At 35.6% G+C, this 21840-nt stretch overlaps 2 protein-coding genes across 9 annotated transcripts in view; both read left to right on the forward strand.

Annotated features, from left to right (window-relative positions):
• The window catches only part of RSBN1 (round spermatid basic protein 1), a 34661-nt gene extending 25719 nt beyond the window's left edge, over positions 1–8942 (forward strand). Inside the window, exons 5-7 of the mRNA XM_039362435.1 lie at positions 41–208; positions 1295–1403; positions 3635–8942. Coding sequence (XP_039218369.1) covers positions 41–208; positions 1295–1403; positions 3635–3979 — 622 coding nt within the window. The 3' untranslated portion in view covers positions 3980–8942. The remainder of the gene's footprint in view (positions 1–40; positions 209–1294; positions 1404–3634) is intronic.
• A 3473-nt stretch (positions 8943–12415) lies between these two features.
• The window catches only part of PHTF1 (putative homeodomain transcription factor 1), a 29764-nt gene continuing 20339 nt past the window's right edge, over positions 12416–21840 (forward strand). For 2 of the 8 annotated variants that reach the window (XM_039362442.1, XM_039362444.1), the window contains exons 1-2: positions 18009–18654; positions 19316–19372. Coding sequence is in view for 5 of the 8 variants with exons in the window: in XM_039362439.1 (XP_039218373.1) it covers positions 18610–18654; positions 19316–19372; positions 21290–21359 (172 nt within the window). In the remaining 3 variants the exon portion in view is untranslated. Of the gene's footprint in view, positions 13095–16284; positions 16711–17732; positions 17790–18008; positions 18655–19315; positions 19373–19408; positions 21360–21840 lie in introns of those variants that run through there. The other 6 variants (XM_039362439.1, XM_039362440.1, XM_039362436.1 and 3 more) reach the window with 6 other exon arrangements.

Below are 21840 nucleotides of genomic sequence, written 5' to 3' on the forward strand. Positions count from 1 at the left end.
TAAATTTAATAGTTTTCTTCTTTTTCATTCCATTTCATAGATCTATGAATGAAATAAAAAATCTCCAGTATCTACCTCGGACCAGTGAACCCCGTGAAGTTCTTTTTGAAGACAGAACAAGAGCACATGCTGATCATGTTGGGCAAGGGTTTGATTGGCAGAGTACAGCTGCTGTTGGAGTTTTAAAAGCTGTACAGTTTGGTGAATGGTAAGAACGGGATTTATAGCATTTTAAAATAGAGATGTGTGGAGTTTTAACAGAACGTACATTATAATAATACTTTTTGTTACAAGGCATTTTTGCTATAAATTCTTAAATTCTAAATTACCAGGAAAATCTAATCTTTGAAAATTCCCAGGGTTGATTTTTTTATGCAAAAGGAATTGCTTTCATAGTACAGTAGACTAGTTTGTAGGATATTTTGAGATACATACCTTGAAATGAGGCCAGTTGAAAGTCAGTTCTGTGGAAGCTGCAAAAAGTAATTATATGCTTCCATGAAACTCCTACAGCACAGGTGTTGTTCTTTGTATACTTGTAAGTTATCTCCTTTATCAAATTGGTAATGGGGAATAACAGTTGGACTAGTCAGTGGTTTGCTGTGAGTAATTCACATTGTATCATTTTCTCGGTACATGATCTCCCTTAAGTCAAGCTCCATTGTTGGGGCAAATCCAAGGAACATAATCTTTAATCTTAGCAAACATTGTTATCCTGTCTTTCGGAATTCTTTTTGATTTCTGAATTCTAAGGATATAGACAATATGTGTAAAAAAATGTAGACTACCATACCATATTGAACCTTGACCTTCAGACATATTCAATCACTTAACTGGTCCTATGTTAAGAAATATGATCAGTGTACACTTGCAAATGAGATCCTGCTGCTTAAAATGACAGATAGAAGACCATGACAGAAGAAACCTGTGTGACTCTGGGGAGCTGTAAGCCAGTATCAGACATTTTATGTTATGGAATTGGCTCTATTGTATGACATTTTTCTAAATGGGTAATGCTGCCTTTCTTGAAAGATGTGGTGATGTGCCTCCTCTTGAGGAGACCCTTCTCAAGTCTGCTGTATGTCACCATCAATCCTAATAGAATATGGTAGCATAAAAATATAATAAGTAAACAAACCATCTTAGAGGAAGGGAAAATAAATTGTGTTGTATATGTACATATATTTCTTCTCAAAATGAGAGATGAAGTACATTGTTTTGCTCTTTAATATATGCAGTTTTCAAAATATAACTAATATTCTCAAACATATTTTTACCATCTTCATTTCTCCAGGAGTGACCAGCCTCGTATAACCAAAGATGTTGTTTGTTTTCATGCTGAAGATTTCACTGATGTAGTTCAAAGACTTCAATTGGATCTGCATGAACCTCCAGTATCACAGGTAGTCTTGTATTGTGCTGTGCACGTTGTTTCTAGTTAAAATGCTGTTATTTTTTTTCCTGAATGTTTCTCTGTTGATTTTTGATTCTGAAATAAAGTCTCCAGAATAACACACACACATGCCTGAAATGTATAAATAAGTGGGGGTTGGGCGGTTGGATTAGGTAATGTTTCTTTAAAGAGAAACAGAGTTCCTCTGTTAAGGAGATGGGTGGTTTCTAAATCTGATAGCCTGATTATAGATAGATAGATAGATAGATAGATAGATAGATAGATAGATAGATAGATAGATAGATAGATAGATAGATAGATTTAATATATTTGAATTTTGAGTAGAGGTATTCCATATCAAATCACTCAATCCTTTAAATCTAATATATCTGAATTTTGAGTAGAAATGTTCCATATCAAATAATCCAATCCTCTCTCCTAAGTATAACCATCCATTCATAAGTGCCAGATTTTCATTCATTTATTTATTTATGAAATTTATATACCATCCGTCTCACTCACTCACTCACTCACTCACTCGCTCACTCACTCACTCTAAGTGACCCCAAATATCTCGGTCTGAAAGATGTTGTCTTGAGTACTGTTTAACAATGCCTTATAGCAAAACATTCTAAGAAATATATTGTTTAATATATCATTGATGTCTGACATTTGTGTACCATATTATATAGGGGTTTCATGTTTCATAGTATACATAAGGAGCTTTGGGGGATTAGGCACTTATTCAAGATTTTGAGAGCATCTAATGAGTGCTATCACAAATTGGCTGACATAGCATAGCAATCACAAAGTATATCAAATGGCTAATTATTTCCTCGGATACTCTTTACCATCCCAGTAAGAACTTTGTGGCCCAAGAGTACTTTCCTGTGATCTATAGTAACAGGTGCTTGTTATCATATAAAAATCTCAGCCCAGTCCAGAAATTCTGTTCATGGCATCAGACATCCCTGCACTATCACCAGATACTTTTTGCTAAAAAATGCACATATGTAAAAAATAGGCAAAAAAAAAATCAGCCTCATTCAAAAATATATTTCATGATCATTTCCCTTGAGCAGCATGATTTTAGATTATCCTTTTGCGGCTTGTTTTACATTTAGAATAATGTCCAATCTCATCTTCTAAAAAAATAATAATAGGGTTTCCTCATTGTTCTCTTCCCAAGAGAAAAAGCCAGCAGTGAGTAAGACAGATTTTGCCTGGGCTTTATCAGTAAACCTGCCCATTATTTTTCAGCAAAGACTGAACTAGTATGTATAGAAGCAGGATTTCTTAAGCTTAATTCAGGCTTACATTTAACATTTTATATTCATATATTTGCTGTTTTATATTGGTTTTTGCTATGTTTGAAAATGTTTTTATTTTATTGTATCTTGCTGTTCTCCAGCATGAGGATGGAGAATCCACAAATGGGTTTAGACTGTCTTCCTGCCCAATTAGACTAAGTCTGACAAAATAGCCACGCCTCCTGCTGGGCCCTGTGCTTCCCAGACACGACTTAGTCTTCAGCCCAGCAGGACACGATTGTGGTTGGCTCCCTTATCAGACTTCTGGACAGGTTGTAATTTTCCTTTTTCCCCTTTGTGGATTCTCCTTCTTAATTACAGCACTGGGATGAGCGCTGTCCCAAACGCCCAGCAACCTTTATTCCTTCCCATCCAACTTAATTTAATTTAAATTTAAAGCACTAGGCTCAGCTTACCGGCAGGGAAAGGAGGACCTTTGCTAGGCCAGCTGAGGGCCGGATAACCACGCTGGCCCCAAACTAGCTGAGAGTCGGCTGGCTGAATGCCGGCTGAATGCCGGCCTAAAGCCTCCATTGTGGTCTCATTTTTGGTGTGCCAATCGCGGCTGCCATTTTTGGACTGCGCGGTCAGACTCCTTCGTGCCCAAGCCAACTGAGAGTCGGCCAGCTGATTTAAGATTGAAGTTTTTGACAGTTCTTTAACTTGGTCCAACTCAGTATAAAAATTAGCTATGGTTGTTTGTTAACACTCCAAATTATTTGATTGATTGCCTCCTATTAGAATGGGAATTTCCTTTATTTGATCTATTAGCATAGCAATAGTTTCAGTACATGGCTCATGGAATATGTGACATTTAGACTTCATGTTGACTTCATCACAACAAATAGTATTTATGTCTTATAATATTACACAGAGCCAAAAATATATTTTTTTAATCTTACTCATAGTTATCTCTTTTTCCTTCACTCAGTGTGTTCAATGGGTTGACGAAGCTAAGCTAAACCAAATGAGACGAGAAGGGATTCGCTATGCCAGAATCCAGCTATGTGACAATGACATCTACTTCATCCCTAGAAATGTCATTCATCAGTTCAAGACAGTGTCAGCTGTCTGCAGTTTAGCTTGGCATATAAGGCTCAAACAATACTATCCTGGGGCAGATGATTCTCAGTGTATGGAAAACATTTCAAATACGGACATGGTGAAACTGGAAGGTGAAGACCAATGTGTACTTATGAAAAAAGAGTCTGAAGAAGAAAGAGAAGTACAGACTGCAACAATAGCATCACCATCACTGTTTTCATCCCTGTCGTGACTTGTTCTGCAACAAGATTAGCTGGTTTGCCCCTTCCAGCTTTTAAAACTAGAATCAGATCAGCAACACAATCCACAGAAGGATCATATACTCTTTCTTGTCTGATATGTACATAATCATACATTTTTAAACAGCTTTTTAAAATTTTGATGTGAAGTTATAGTTTTATAACTGGGTTATGTTTTATTGGAGAAAACTTGCCTATAATTCTATAAAGAAAGGTGACATTCCAAAATGTCAAGCGTATCTTTTTTACACAGATTATGCAAAGTTAGAATTGTATTTTATTCCCTTAGTACAGCATGTAGTAGTGGACTACAACTTTTTGCATTTCTTTTTTAAAAGGATGAGGTAATAATTCAACATCTCAATAGTTTTTCCTTCAGGAATATCAAGTATTTAACACTTGATAAATCTGATAACTTTTCATCTATTTTATCTTTAGCTTTCAGCATAGAAGGGATGGTTTCTGTGGCAGATTCACAAGTGACTCTCCCTCCCATTCAATTAATGGTTTGAATGAAAGAGAAAGCACAGCACTTTTAATGATCAATGACATTTGTATGTGTGAGAGAGTTTGAAAGCCTGGAGGAAGCTCAAGTTACCAGCAGTGTAGATTAATCCTTAATTGCTTAAGAAGACATTCAGTAAGAAGTTGATGTATGAGATTAGTTGCAGAGTGTATGATCTTGTTGAAATGAAATTGCTGATACAACTCTTTCGTGGTCCTCTGCTTTTAATGTATATTGGAATATTTTTTTAATATCTTTCTGAACTGCATAACTTAATATACTAGTGTCTAATGAAAGTAACTGTTAGCAGTCTCTTTAAAGAAACTGCTATCTTTGAGCACTTTAAGGCTTTACAATATTTAAACCAACTTGGTGGCTTGTTTAATTCACAGTAGGCATCTTAGATGGAAACCATCAACTTCTTCGCATTGAGGCACTTAATATAATAGGGCAGGCCTATATCTCCTTTATTTTTTGAAATTATATATAACTGATTCACAATAAACTATCACATAATCACATATGGATTGCTACTTTTGCAAATAATTCTTGGATTCCTTAATGCTATATTGGAAGGTTAAACAGCACATGTTAGTATGTTGAGTATAATTGGCTGATATTATTTAGCATTCCTTGATTATTTCCCAGTATTAAGTAGATTCAGCTTTTCATTATATACAGAACAATGTTTATTTTGGGTAGTAAAATGAAATAGGCCCCCTCATATGTAGCATCTGAACTTTATCACAATTTAATCAAATTTATTTGTATTTTTAAATCTGTTTTTAATGTAGAAGACAGAATGGGAGCACTACACCAATGCAAGTCAAGAAAGCAGTTGTGGGAAAAATGCAAATATTAGTATGTTTGTAATAGCAATTACTTTGTGCAATATTGTTTTGTGTAGATTATTAGCACCTCGGTATAGAGGACACAGTTTTAAACAAATAGCAAAGTAATCAGAAAACTTTACAATATTTAGATAGAACTTGTATTACTCCTGATATATACATGTTTATGTATTGACTTTAATGCAGTCCTGAAGACAAGAAGTAAAATTTTTAACAAATTGAATTTCCATACTGAAGTGGTGGGAACTTTCTAAGTGATCTGTGTAAATAAGGTGTTAGGTTGAAACCTTTTAAAAAAGGTACCGAGTTCTTATGTAGGAGTGTAGCTTTTAATGAAAAATTTTAGATTGACCAATACTGGTTCAGAACACCTCTGTGCACTCTGGCTTTTTTTTTTTTTAATAGTTATCCAGAAGAATTTTCAAAAGCTTTAGCTGACTGTCCTAAGTAAAATTCTTCAGAGACAACATGGGCTTCAGTACTTCATTTATGTTTGACCAACTCCACATTTTTGCATTTTTCTTCCACTAATTTTCCAAGTCTTCCAAACATCAATTTCCCACAGTTAAAGTTATATAAATAACCATAACAACAAATACAACTCCAGATTTGTCACTTGGATATTTCAATTGTATTGAGTTGCAAAGTTGCACTGTTTACTGTATAATCACTCAGGAGTTGGATTTAAAAAATAATTGAATGAAAAACTGTTTATTATTTCACGTATACTGTTTTGAAATATACATTAGAAAATTGTTTCAAATTCTACAATCTAGTAATGGACATTAGAAAAAGACATAGACTAAGATGAAAATAGTAGTTGGAATCTAAACTTCCTCTTTAGAGCAGAATGAGGTTTTCTATTGGCAGAGGGAATCAAGGTTCAGAGAATGCATTCAGCTAGAGCAGCGGTTCTCAATGTTTGTGTGACGGCGACCCCATGCGCAGCGCGCATGCGCGACGCCTCCCCCTGAGGGGAGAAAATGGCGGATCGCCTTCTTTGGCGACCCCGGAAAAATGGTTGATCGACCCCAAATGGGGTCGCGACCCAAAGGTTGAGAACCGCTGAGCTAGAGGAAAGAAGTTTCCCAACTCTCCAGAGCACTTCTTCATTAGGGGAGGGGAAGAAAAGAATTGGCAAAAATTACCAATACCCATTTTTTTTTTTCAAGGTGAACTTCATTGTGCACAGTTCTGGATCCAGTTCAATAACCTTAAAAGGAATTTTTTGTGTAGTATCACATTACAGCAATAGGCTTACAAGAGAATCTTTTTTATTTTATTAAGAAATAACCTTCTAAAGGTATGTGAAGTGAACATTCATGACCTTTGCCATTCATGAATGATTAAGAAGATTAAATGATTCTGAAACAGCATCCCACATTTTTCCAACTCAAGAGTTTTGTGTCAAAATTTAACGGTATTATGTATAAATGCATTCACCAACTTACATTTCAACCATCAAACATCTTTTCTGTCACCTATTTTGATTTAACAATACATATAATCTTTACTGCAATTACTTTGGCAACATCTTTACAATAGTTAAAAAGTATGAATTGTCACTATTATTGCATTCCCTAGCAAATACCAAAGAAGTCTTGTGCATGAATTTTGGTGTATCTGCCAGGACTCTGCTTTTTTCTCTTTATCCCTGTAGCCCACCTCATACTGCTAGACTGTTTTTCCTAAAAACTCTTGAAATTCAGAATTTAAACTTTTTCAGGAGTAGAAGAAGACTAGTCAGAGTTTACCCAGAAAGCCTGAGTTCATGCATCTCACTCTGGCTCAGCGATTAAGGATTCTTATTGTAGGAAGAGTTAAAAAAAGCTCTATAATTAAAGTACTAATTTTATCATGTATATCCTAGAGTAAGAAAGACCAATACAAATACTTGAGTGAAAAATAATCATAATGGACCTGAAAAAGTGGCATAATCGTTTGTCTTAATGACTTTGGGAACATAATATTTGCTCTTGGAGTAGAAAAGAGATGAAAATGTCTCAGGAAGATGTTGGGAATGACTTGTGCTGATGTGATGAATTCAAAAAATGATTATCTTGCCAGCATAATTTATACTTTAATGCCTAGTTGCTTTGCAAAGAGATTTCACTTAAATCTGACAGGAAATCTTATTTTATAGATTGCGAAATATGTGGATATTATATAGTTACAAAATCGAAGAGTAAAGGCAGAAAAATCTTTATGTTTGTTTTATTAGAAGTAGTAGACAATTTGGGAAGACATTCATTTCCAATATATACAATTGTTGAATACTAGTTAAGCATTCATTATATTCTATCTTGAAAATGCCATTAGCAGATCCGTAAGATCTTATTTAAAGATCCTGAGCAGCTCTAAGGTGAAAGCTGGGAAATTTGTTTTGTTTACGAAAAATCTATTTCTTTTTCAATACCAATGAAAAATAATATGTATTCAAGAAAAGTTGTATTGGGCTACTGATTCATTTTTAGCAAATGAAAGCAAAATTAACATTTAGGTGAACTAGATATTTCACATTCCCCCTCACATATTTCTGAAGTTAAGTAATGTGTAAATAATTGACATGTTCTCTTCCATGAAGATAGAACATATTGAGGTTTTATGTGAAATTAAGGAATTCTTCCATTACTGATTTTACCATATAAAAGGGCTTGTTTTCCTATTTTTGAGGATATAATGTTTGTTCAGAGAGAATAAAATTTATAGTCAGAGCCCCAAGATGCATATAACTTGTTTTTTTTTTCCCTCTCATGCTGCCATTCATATGCTTGAATTTATTCTGGGTGGTGAATTATCTTGTGGCACAATCCAACCAAAGTTAAGCACCTATAAGTCCCATTTATTTTGAATGGGAGATAAGCAGGTGCTTAATTCTCCATTGAAATCAGTGGAACTTTAAATGTGTTTACTATTGGTGGGATAGCACTCTTATTTCCTTATAAATGCTATTTATAGCCATATTGGTTGTGTTTGAAGGTTGCTATGAATAAGGATATTTATCCTTCAGCTCCTAAAATTTTTATAATGTGGATAAACTATATGTTGGTCCAATAAAGAGATTTCCAATAATGTTATGGCCTTCCATTGATATACATAATATTTTTAGGACCCAACAGCACATGTAGTTGATAAGGGGCTTCTCTTAATCTAGCACTTTCAATTCTGTCTAAGCAAATACTTATCTTTACATGTTGTATAAAATAGATTTGTGTGTTTTGTGATTAAATTCAATTTTGATTGGCAGCTAAGATATTTTTCTGTGGTTTTAATAATCTAAGGTCTTTGCATATAAAGGATATGTACAATTGCTTGGAAGACTGTTTTTGTTTCTTGTTTTTTGCTTTGTGTGGCCTTAGTATATTTATTGACATTTTAGCAAGTGTTTTAAAGAAGTTTTTATAATAGTGTAAACTGATGGGAAAATTTTAAGACTCTCTGTGAATAATCCTTTGACACAGTGCATTTCTTTTGGTAGGTGACTGTACAAGCGTATCACTGTCAAAGCTATTTGTTTTTTAAAAAAGTACAATGGAATGCATAGAATTTTTCCCCCTGTAAAGTATTTTTTTAATAAACAGAAGTCTGATTTGTGCTTAATGAAAATGACTGTTTGGTAGAACCCTGTGCTACAGAATAATGGATATAATGGAATAAATTGGGAAGGACACCTAGCTTTTGAGTAGAAAAGAGGGATTAAGTTAAACTAAGTGAAGTCGGATAAATAAAATAAAACGAGGTATAAATTACTTTAGGGCAAAACTTCTAAATGTGAGTTCAAAAAGTAATTTGTTTCATGTATGTAGCAAAAACATTATGTTTTGAAAGCATATATAGTACAATTATTATCAAGATTATATTTCAAGCTACCTGCTTCTAATTTATGCTTGTTTTCTGAGCATTCTCATGTAAGCTGTTTTTAATCATTACGCCTGTTCCTTTTTTTTCTTTAAATAGACTGCTATTTCAGTAAAACTTATTTCAATAATGGAGAGATTTTTAGAATTTGAACAGCTTGTCCTTTTTATTAAGATCTAGATTGTCGTCACTTTTCCTTGCCCAAAGTCTTTTCACATATGCATGCCAGGGAATCTTTTAAGTAGATCCCAATGATGGATTCAAGCATAACAGGAATTCCTATTATCCCTATAGGCTAGCATTAGCAAGGACAGCGTCTTGACTGGAGATATTTCTAGATATTCCTCCCTCCCTTTCTTATCTAAGATGGCCACATTTAATGCTTTGTGTTCAATATTACTATAGATTTGATATCTTTCAAAGTTTTTAGAGAAAATACATCCTGAACAAAATGTTTTGCCTTTCAGAAGTGCTTTAAATTGGACTACTATATCACAAATTGCAAACTTCTGTATTTCAGTGAAGCAGAGATAAAGCAGGAGAGTATGTATGAATAGTATTCCCTTGATTCTTCCTCTTAAGTATAAACTGTTTCTCAATCTTGCCATTTTCAAAGTACGCAAAACTAAATTCCCTGAATTCCCCAAACAGTACAATCACGGCTGAGAATTCTGGGACTTGGGAGCCCACATACCAAGATGAGAAACACCAGTTAAAGTGATTTGTGCTATTATTTATAGGAGCAATAATGATGATGATGATGATGTTGGAAGGGACCTTGGATGTAATTTAGTCCAACCCCCTGCTCAACCCTATACCATTTCAGACAAATGGCTGTCCAGTCTCTTCTTAAAAACTTCCAGTGTTGGAGCATTCACAGCTTCTGGAGGCAGGTTGTTCCACTGATTAACCATTCTAACTGTCAAGAAATTTCTCCTTAGTTCTAAGTTGCTTCTCTCTTTGGTTAGTTCCCATCTGTTGCTTCTTGTCCTACCCTCAAGTGCTTTGGAGAATAGCTTGACTCCCTCTTCTTTGTGGCAACCCCTGAGATATTGGAACATTGCTATCATGTCACCCCTCATCTTTCTCTTCATTAAACTAGACATATCCAATTCCAGCAACAGTTCCTTATATGTTTTAGCCTCCAGTCCCCTAATCATCTTTGTTGCTCTTCTCTGTACTCTTTATATTGTAAAATATTTGATGAAATGGACAGAAGCAACATTCTATTCCAGAGTTTCAATACTTATTTGACAATAGGCCTTCTTTCACTCTTTAAATTGTTTCCTAGCACCTCTAATATAGAAAATAGTGTGCTAACAAGCTCAAACTGGATGATAACCCATTTTCACTTGAGAGAAACCCTCCTAGCCAAATAGACAAAAATACAAGACAACGTATTTTGCTGCCTGCATGTCAGTTTATCTATGGTTACTGCTTTCAAGAGACTAATGGATAATGAGGGAGGAATCTACTGGCAATAGCTGGTGTTTAAAGATGTACTGAGGAGAATATGAAATGGAAAATAGCCTCAGAGCAGTCATTGAGATAAAAACCAATAAGGGACAACATAATGAAAATGTAATACCACCATCACAGAAGGGATGATAGATATTCCTTTTTGACTGACTTTTTGACCTTTTACTATGGAAATCAAAGGGACAGTGTAAGTGGCCCTTCCAATCTAATGGTCTGTTCTTCAATGCGAGATAAACAGTTGGTAAACTTAAATCAGGATTTAATCCTGTGTGAAGCCACTACCGGTATGTATATTTTGAGACCTGAGATTTTTTTCTTGTATTTCTACTTCTCAGACTATTATGTGGTTAATGGTAATAATTTGTAGGAAGTTTTCAAAATTTGTAGGGCCTACAACTGCATTTGCATGGCTGGGACAGTGTAGGGTTATCCCTGTATATAGTGTATTATCTACCCTATTGCCTAGTGTCTTCTACCATTCACATTGAGATTTACCCATCTACGATACTGTGATCTCTGTTACACTATACGTTCAATTTGATACTCTAATACGCAGCAAGGTAGATTATGTAATTTCTAATTGGAAGGGGGGTGCACATGAAGGTGCAGGTGGTGGGTGCCAATCAATAGACACTTCCTGAGTAAGTTTTAGTTTTGTGACAGACATTAAATTGCTGCATGGATGTATAAACAAGTTTGAAATATCATCCAGGTATCAGTGAAAATATCCAGTTGATTTATATAACAGGCAACCAGCGTGATTGACAGGAATTATTTTTTTCAAGTGGCCACATGAGAAACGAACTGTTGTGGAGGGCGCTATTGCGCCACTTGTCACTGCTGCCACAGGCTGGACAGGGACAGTCAAAGGGCCATATGTGGCCTATTGGCTCTAAAATGCCCAGGTCTGGCATAAGTGATATTTCCCTCTTGTAGACCAAAGGTCTTGGTTCTCTAGAGAATCTGGAGTGATAACACATATGTAGTTTCTGTGCACAGGATGAAGGAACTCTTCAGATGGATCATTTCAAGCAGGGGCAAGATGGATCTGCTCCTCTCTCATGTCAGCAGACACAGCGAAGTGTGCAATGGAGTCTCCACTGCAACTGCCCAGACTAAAAATAGAGAAACTGAAATGGAATTCTCATCACCTTGAGGAAAAGGTGGGAGGGAGGAGTGAATTAGGAAAGTGCTCAATACGTCTGCTCAGAGGATGTACTTTCCCTTTTGTAGTAAAAATTGGAAGAGATTTATTAAACCGTTTGAGATTTTGCAAAAAAATATAGTCCAAAATTGCATGAACATTCAATTTTGGGAAATTAAAGAAGAAACTTGTAGATCATTTATTGTTTACAGCATTCCCTACTTCTCCCCTCCCCAACGCCCTCTCGTTTCTGTGTATGAAATTAGAACTTTTAACCCGAGAATGGTTTGTATGCTTTACCTTTGCATGGCTAATTCCATAAAATCCTTACCTGCATCTATACCTTTATCGAAGAAAAGTTCCCCAAACCTTATTTATGTTTCATTCATAAAGATTTTAGCCTGTCACATTTTGATCTTTTAAGTACACAGCCTGGATTCTAAAATTCAACCTCCAGTTTGGTCTTTTTGTTGTTGCTAAGGTCGTAAATTAAACCCCATTCCTTCCAACCCTTTCGTGTAATTGTTCTTGAGTACAGCCTGCCTCCTAGCGCCGTTCTTCGATACAAGGTGAATCTTATCTGCTTCGTAATTCCAGAAGAATGCGCTGCCCTAAACGGTAGCTCGGGCTTTCCTTCAACTCGCATCTCAAGCTCGGCGTTTGATTGCTTTCGCCTCGTTTCCGTAACTAAATACCGAAAAGGAGCATCGCTGTATGTGACACGTGATTGATGTTGGTTGTCATAACAGGATGGTCCAGACAGAGAAATATGGATGCCGGCTCTCTCTCTCCAATCGCTTTCTTGGGAACGGTAAAAGACTGAATTGTAGCGCCTAAAAACGATGCGCTTTTGGAACGTTTGTGGATTAAATGTCGAAGGGGCAGTTGAGTCTGGAGCCAGAGCTGGTACAGGAAAAGATTGAGGCTTGCAGGGCATGGATGAACTGAAGGACAGAAAGGACTGAGAATGGCAATGCTGAAAGGGAAGGTCTAAAGGAATTGAGCCAGTGGGAAAAGCTAGAAGTTGAGGAAGGAGTTTTAGGATTGTGGGGAACTGAACAAGGAAGAGGGATAGTTGATCTATTCTATGGAGTCAACATGCCTAAGAAATGCTTGATGTGGCAAATGAGTTGATGCTGTGAAGAGATTTCATTAAATGGACTGCTGAATTGAAACTATTGGTTTCCAGTGCACAAGCCTCATTCTGGATTTGCTTTGAGAGTCTTAAACTGTCCCTCAAACTAGATAACTGCAAGTCATAGGTCAAGTATGTGAGTTTACCCTGATTTACTTCCTTTTGTATTTTAAATTTATATCCTTATCTTCAAATTGTCGAAACTGATAGAATATTAGAAAAACAACCAATATAATTTTCTTCAAATATGCAGATTTCCTTTCCTTAAGGTAATCAAATCAGTGCTCAGAAACCTGTTTTGCTCTCTATTTGATTTTGAGCATCTTCACTGAGTACTTTGATATGCATTTTTGCTTTTTGCTGATATATGCTTATTCTTGCCCTACAGATAGGAACTGTCTTCCAAGATACAGTATTAAATTCATCTAATACATTTATGACCATTTTATGACTGATCTTGGATATATTTGGAAGAGTGATGGAAATGATTTATTTGCTCTATTATACATATTCATTCAATATAGCTAACACCCATAAGAATGATGGTGGGGACACTAATGTATTTATGTATACAAATTGAAGTGATTTGCTACCTATTTTCTTGTCTTTCAAAAGAACAACTGTTTTTATTAATTAAGTTAATATTTATATAGTTAAAAATTATATAGTATATCTTTCAAAAATCCGGGAAGTACCTGATGATTGGAAAAGGGCTGATATGGTTCCCATTTTTAAGAAAGGAAAAAAAACAGATCCAGGAAACCACAGACCAGTCAGTCTAATCAAAAAACAGATCTGCGAACAACTAGAAGCAAACAAAGTTATAACTACTGGCTAGCACGGGTTTGTCAAAAACAGATCACGCCAAACCAATCTTATTTCATTCTTCGATAAAGTGACTAAATTATAGAACAGTGAAACGCTGTGGATATAATACAGGCTACAGATTACAGACTAATTGGTCTGTAGTTTCCTGGGTCTGTTTTTTCCCCCTTTCTTGAAGATGGGAACCACATCAGCCCTTTTCCAATCATCAGGCACTCCCTCCAGTGCTCCAGGATTTTTGAAAGATATGGTACCATGGTTCTGAGATAACATCTGCCAGCTCCTTCAGAACTCTGTGATGTAATTAGTTGGTGTGGTGATTTATATTTGTCAAGATCGGATAGATGTTCTCTTACCATTTTCTTGCTTATTTTAATTTTTTTTCTAGTTTGTCTTTCTCAGTAGTTTTTTTTGGCATGTTGTGCTAAAATTTCTTTTTGTGTGAAGACTGATGCAAAGAATGAGTTAAGCAGCTCTGCTTTTTCTCTGTTGCTTGTTACTTCCTTGCCCTCTTCTCTTTTAGTAGACCTACAGTTTCCTTGACTTGTTTCTTATTATTAATATGTTGAAAGAAACTTTTTAAAATTCTCCTTGATTTTTGTTGGAAGTCTTTGTTCATTCTTTGTATTCAAAGGTAGGTGCAAACCCTTTTCTCCAGAAGTTAATAAAATGATGTCCATATCTTATTTTGAATTGTCTTCTCCACTATGATATGGAGATAATACAATTCTGCTACCTTGAAATATTGAATTATTCATAATTCAAAATTAATGTTCACATTAATTTTCACAGTACATATTCAAACATGAGCACAACATAAATGCTAACCTCTTCCCACACACACACACATACACATGCAGCAAATGACATAATGAAAGAGGTAAATCAAAACAACTTCATCAGCTTGGTCTATAGAGATCCAAATTGGTCATAACAAGCTTTATTCATTCTCAGCCTACCTTACCTATTAGGATTATTTTGAGATTAAAATACACAAATGTTGAAAGAGCCATTAGGTTTAAAGTGCCTTAGAGAAGAGTGAATATGAAAATAAATTACAGCAAAATCAGTTATAACACATAGAGACAAACCATCAGGGAAGGCTTTTCTAACTAACATGAGATTGGTGAAGAATTTTAAATGTATCAGCAATACTAGTGGCAAAAATACATGCGTAAATATTAGTAAATTGCAATATTGTAAAAAGTAATTATTTTCATTTCCATTCTCCAGATAGTGGGAAAGCATTTTTGGTGTTTTTGTTTTTAAAGGTGGCCAATATTGGGGACAAGATAAATCTTTTAAGTAGATATAATATCAGCTTCCTCATTTAATATAATTCCAGAATCCTATTTTCTGGAGTGTTATTTATGCATAAGAGCCATTATACAGTACTGTATATCCAGCTTCAGAACAGGTAGGGTTAAAGTGTAGAAGGGACTTTGGCTTCATTTTATGCACTTCAAAAAAAAAAAAAAAAAAAAAAAAGCAAGCTTGGGACTAGAAAACAAAGCCAGATCTTAGATAAAAGTTATTTAAGTTTCATAGGTGGATTAGGTAGTGGAAGGGAGTGTTTGCTTTTTTTCTGAATTTACTTTGATGTGTTTACTTTTACTTCCTTTTTGGCAGCATTCATAGCAAGGAAACAACACAACTCAACTGGTAAAGGATTTGAAATAAACACAGATAACTGAGTAATTGAACTGCACAAGATCTTTTTGCTTTTTTGTATCCCTATTGCTAGTTTCTCTTTGACTAAGAGTTACATTTAAAAAATAGTGTGATTGTTTTAAAAACTACCCTGGCTTCTGCACTGCTTCTTTCTTCAGAGTTCAGATAACTTTAATATCAAATTTAAAATTCTCTACTCTGAGAGAAGGATCAAATTAATAAATAAAACGCCTCAAGCAATTAAATGCAGGGATTTTGAAAAAATAAAACAACAAAGTTAGAGCAAGAATGAGGACTCTATGAAGTTAAAATATTACTCATAATAATAGTAATACTGGAGGAACTTTAGGTTCCCCATTCCTAAAAGGCAAGGCAAGAGTCAACTCTTGTATTTAAGTTCTGCTTTGAACAAAGATGCTAATATGATGTAGTAGTCAGGTCTGAGAGTAAAGGGACCACTGGCAATTTTTTAAGAAAAAAAGTTAATGGTTCCTAAATGCCTTTCCAAACTTCATAGTTGTATCATGATTGGTTCAAGGAATTTTCTCATCAACAGATAATGGTATAGGCATAAATATTGTAACGCTAATTTTTTTGGAGTCAGGGGAATGAATCTGTTTGCCTGCCTAATCCAGAAAAAAATGTAATATACCATTCTTGTACATAGATAAACATACTTGACTTGTTTTCTTGACCTCCACAATTTGCAAATGTGTGTGTACTTGAATTTTTTGATGTCTCAGTTACATGCACTTGATTTGGGGAAAAATGTATAGGAATGTTATATCAAAAATGTGTCTCATTTATGTTCTTTCTAAACACTTTTTTAGGTTTGGTGATCAGACAACGTTGGACTCCCAGGCTAATTTTAATTTTCCCTTCTCTTCGTCAATTGCCACTTGCCACTGATGCAACATCCCTCTTTTCCAATATCATGAATGACTGTAGCTCTTTAAATTCATAAAACTGGCACTCTACAACTTGTTAATTCCCAGGGCATGCATCACTGGAGCCTACAGCTTGGACCTCTTTTGTAAAGTTGCCTATATCTTAGTTTGCTGTTCAGTTGCCCTATTTGCCACATTCCTTCAGAACTGCAGTAAAGGATCAGTAGATGCAGCACTTGGCTAATACTGTCTGTCACAACATGATGATCCAGGAAAAAGCAGTTGAGAGCCTTCTTTTCTGCTGCATCCTTTTGTTTCCATGGTAACAGGAAGAGGCTTTGAAAGGTAGTCCTGGAGCTGCTCTTTTAGGTATGGTGGAGAAGTGAAGACTGATCACTTAAGGGTCTGCAGGCTGAGGCCAGAACCAGCAGGGGAAGTTGTATAGGCAAAGGTTGGGACTTGGGGTGGGAATTAGACCCAGATGAAATGAGTGACAGAAAGGATGAAGCTGAGAAGGGCCTGGTTTTAAAATGGCAGTGTTTAAAATAACTTGAATTACAGGACAAGGCTAGTTGGTAAGAAATGCTAAGGACTGAGGATAGCTGAAGGAGGAGTGATTTAATATTTAACTGGGCTCTCTTCTCCAGCCAGTAAGGGAAGTCTGATTAGTGGTTCGATCCTCACTGGCTCAAGGTTGACTCAGCCTTCCATCCTTCCAAGGTTGGTAAAATGAGGACCCAGATTGTTGGAGGCAATAGGCTGACTCTGTAAACTGCTTAGAGAGAGCTGTAAAGCATTGTGAAGCAGTATATAAGTGCTATTGCTATTGCTATTACTGGGGGTGGGGGTGGGGTGATTGTTTTCTAAAACATGTCTGTTTCCATCACGATGAATAATGAGTGGGCCATCGGCCACATGCAAACTCACAATTATATTTTGACAACCCACAGGGCATCTTTCTCAATTGGGACTAAAAAAGGATAAAATGATTGTGTTAAACCTTTGTGAATCTAAGGCACTCATTTTGTTCTTTAATCTTTCCAAGTCCACAATAAAAAGACTGAAACTTTAGTTATGTCCACTCTGGTGATAACATTATGATACCAGCTACGTCAGTGGTTCTCAACCTGTGGGTCGGGACCCCATCTGGGATCGAACGACCATTTCACGGGGGTCACCAAACAACGCAGTCCGCCATTTTCTTCCCCTTTTCCTTAGCTGTGTTACTCCCTTTTATTCTATTGGCTTTTGAAAGCCAATAGAATAGACTCTCTTGAATAGAGTCTAATTCTATTGGCTTTCAAAAGCCAATAGGAATTGTCCAGGCTGTCTCTGCCCTGCTGAGCCCGCCAAAAGTCCCATTCTGCAAACGGTGCTGCAAGTTGTCTGCAGCGAAGGCGAGCTGTCTGGAAGTTTCCACCCCTCCCTGCTGAGCAACTACTAAAAATGTAAGTAAAAGGGGGCCAGGGATGGGAGGTGGGAGGCTGGCGGGCGCAGGGAGGGTTGCTGGCATGCGTGGGGCCCGGCGGGTGCCTTACCTCCCTTGGGCTGGGCCACTGGTGGTCCAGCCGGTGCTCGGCCTGCACCATCTCTGCCGCTTGCCAGCTACGCCTCGGCTGGCATAGGGGGCGGCACCACACATGCGCGGCGCTCCCGGGCAGGGAAAGTCCTCGACTTACGACCGGTTGGGTAGTCCTCGACTTATGACCGGTTGGGTAGTTCTCGACTTATGATCGGTTGGGGTCGCGGCATTAAAAAGGTTGAGAACCACTGAGCTACATACATTTAACAGGAATTCGTAAACTTTTTGCCATCATTCCCCTACCACCTTTAGTGTAATCTTAATATATACATCTATTCTAAAAATCCAAAGGCCAAATAAACACAAATCAGTACAATGGGAAAGGTGGATTTATTGTAACAATGTAACTATTGTAAAAGGTTTCTAATATCACTCTCCAAAAGAATGGTACTTTACAGTTTGGGAAACTGGCTTTAGAGACAAAGAAAGAAAGACGTGAAAGGGCGGAACATGCTTATAAAGAGATTTTGCACTCCTTTTCATATTTCTACTAAAAATACACAGAATTATGGTGCAACATATTTTAAAAAGTCTAAGCTATGCATTTGTTATCTAATAGAAGAGGTATGAAATGAATTTTGGAAGGTTGTAACTTGATTTTGAATACTTTTTGATATCCCTCTTCGATGTTTTTATAATAAGCTCTCTTTATGTTTGTATAGTTGAGTTGACAATTGAGATACCAGATGGCTTCAAATGATGAAGACGCCATTGCTTGGTACCAAAAAAAGGTCAGGTTTAGATTTGTTTTTTGAGCTTAATATATTTGCTATGTAGTTAAGATTACATCATAGCTTTAAACGGTGGGGGTTTATTTTAGAATTTACACATTGGTTAAATCATGTTTAAAACAGTTATTATTGGTGCTATTGTTAAAATATTTGGAGTGATTCTTTTACTTGGTTTCAGACATAATTTGGATTTCTTATTTTAGCTGCACCTACTATCAAATTAGTATGTATATTTTCTGTGCTTCATTTTTACATTCAGTAAAACAGTTGTACAAACTCTACGTAACGGTATTGAGGAATGAGTTATAAAACAAACCTAAAATACAGTTGTGTATTTTATTTCATAATCATAACTTGATTATAGTTCTTCAACCTTTCAGCATTTTTATAACACATAAAATCATTTAGAATATTGATGATTGCTTGCTTTCTCCATTTGTAATAACATATCAAAAAAACCTCTCCAAAATATTCCTTTCTATATCTGTAGTATTAAATAGAGGAATTCTAGTAAATAACTCAATGAATTCATTTTTATTTATCAAATTTCTATACCAATATTTGTAAATACTGAAATGTGAATATTTAAATGTTATTATTTTACTAATACATTGGTGTTGAAGGTAAAAGTAATATATGAGAAATAGCTGCTTTTTTTCAGATTGGAGCTTATGATCAACAAATATGGGAAAAGTCCATAGAACAGACTGAGATGAAGGTAAAAAAAAAATTGCTGACAATTTTGTTGAATGTCTTAATTCTTTATTTTATGGCCATGTGGAATGACATGGCTGAAATATGTTGTATGTAACAAATAGAATGACATGTAAAATATAAGGGGTGAATATAGTGAAATATAATATTTAAATGACATGTAAAATATAAGTGAATATAATGAAATATAATATTTAAAATTGCCCACATCTTATTAAAGTGGAAAGTTGTAAAGTATTCATTGACTTACCATGTAATTGTTGCAGACAGTCCCGCAATACTTCCTCATCATCATAAGTAGGAGTGCTTGATGGGTATTTGGATGCATAATTGAATCAAGGTCTGAGCTGAAGGAGAAGCATTATGAGAAATCAGAAGGACATTATACGTACTGCAGTGAAGATTTGGTAGTATAGATGTAACTGACTGGGAACAAGGTGGAACCCAGTACAGAACTAAGTGTGATAAAAATTATCTGACTATGTTTCTAAATAGCAGACATACCCTGAAGAACATGAAAATCCTAGCTTTTATTAATATTTAAATTTACATGAAAGACTCAAATTAAAATTTATTTTAGTTTCTTCCATGCAATGTTTATGGATGGTCAAATGTTATGGAAACTGACAATTAGAGATTGTCAGTATCAGAGACTGTATCTGATGTTTGTAATTCTGCTGATGGACAGTGTCCACTTGTGGAATAAGATATGGCCACTTTTAATTTTTGAAAATTCTGAAAACAATTGCATTTCATACTATTCTGATTAAGTAACAGTTAAGTTCATATTTGGGGCTACAGAGGGGAGAAAATATTTTAAAATCTTGCTGTTGTCTGAGCCATCAATAGACACATAGAGATAAACTGCACCAATAAGAATGAAACAAAAAAATCAGAACACATACTTTCCAGCAGCCAGATAAATGGGGATCAACACAAGACAAACAGGTGGAAAATAATAAACTAATCAAGGAACTTCCGGGGAGAAAACCCTACCCCGATTGACACTGGCAGGGCAAGCTGTGGTGTATAAACAGGAAAGAAACCCCTTATTCACAAGCATTGACATTGTTACCTAGTAAACAAGTTTAGAGAACACCATGACTCCATAGTTCAACCTGAGTTACTTATATTCTCTTCTACTAGAAAAGTGTTATTATGTTCCTGATTATGATGGATGTCTTCTCAGAGAAACGTGCAACACTTGATTTATACAGTATACAGGTTTTTTTCAGACATTCTGAATGGTAAAGGCATATGGCAGTACATTTATAAATTAAAATGCAGTGGCAGTATTATAGTCAGTGAGGTTTATCTGATGCGTGATTATTACTTTGCTCATATATCTTTACATGAAAAAAATGGCAGGTATTCTCTGATACAGCATTGCCCTATGTTAATCTTTATATGGTATTGGATGAAATTTCTAGAATTCTCAGCCAATTATCCTAACAGCATGTTAGCTCAGTGGTTAAGATGCTGGGCTGGAAAGCCAGCAGCCCAGGTTCGAGAACTGAGTTCCATATGATGGAGTGAGCTCCTGTTCTCACCCCAGCTCTTGCCAACCTAGCTGTTTGAAAGCATACAAATGCAACTAGATAAATAGGTATCACTTTGGTGGGAAGGTAATAACACTCTGTATGTCATGTTGGCCACACGACTGTGGAAACAGTCAACGCTGGCTGAATAGCCTTGAAACGGATATTAGCATTGCCCCCTAGAGTCAACAGTAACTGGTGGAGTAATATCCGCAGGGACTCCTTAACTTTTTATCGTAAGAGCTAGGAATTGGAGAAGGTTATTCTGTGCTTCCCTTATTAACATGACTATGAAAGAGTAATTGTAATAAAATATGTATTCTGTGAGATCCGGGAAACTATTAATTATAAAATATTCTAATTGTTTATTACTAAATATGCAGGGCTTCAAAAGCAAACCCAGAAAGAAAGGCCACATACAGCCTGACTTGATAGATGTTGATTTAATAAGAGGTATGAACCATTTGAAAATTTAAAAACTTGTGTTAAATTTACAAAACATTTATACTCTATACAGTTAGTGATGACAAGTAATACCTATTATACAGATAAAGTCTTTAGTACTTATCTTATTTTATTTATAATTTTATTATAAATAAAATGCCTGTTGTGCTTTCTAGACTTTCATGGCAGCTTAGAATAATTAAAAGCCAATTAAATCAAAAGATATTTTAAAAAGTAGCAGAGATTTACATTTAAGCAAAACAAAATATTTCAAGATCCTATCTAAAATTAATAAAGTCAGACTTCTTGGAGATCCCCAGCATTATCCTCCAAAGATAATGTTCTGGTGGCTGTGTTTTGTATCTAGCTGAAATTTTGAAATATTCTGTGCCCCTATGTAGAGCATATTATAAAAATAATCTTTGTTAATAAAATATTTGTAACAGATACATTCCTACAAAAAAATAGGAGAAGTGGTGCATCTGCCAAA

Source organism: Crotalus tigris, unplaced genomic scaffold (genome assembly GCF_016545835.1).
Source record: "Crotalus tigris isolate CLP2741 ecotype Arizona unplaced genomic scaffold, ASM1654583v1 scf7180000019465.582067, whole genome shotgun sequence".
In the NCBI taxonomy this organism is placed as follows: Eukaryota; Metazoa; Chordata; class Lepidosauria; order Squamata; family Viperidae; genus Crotalus; species Crotalus tigris.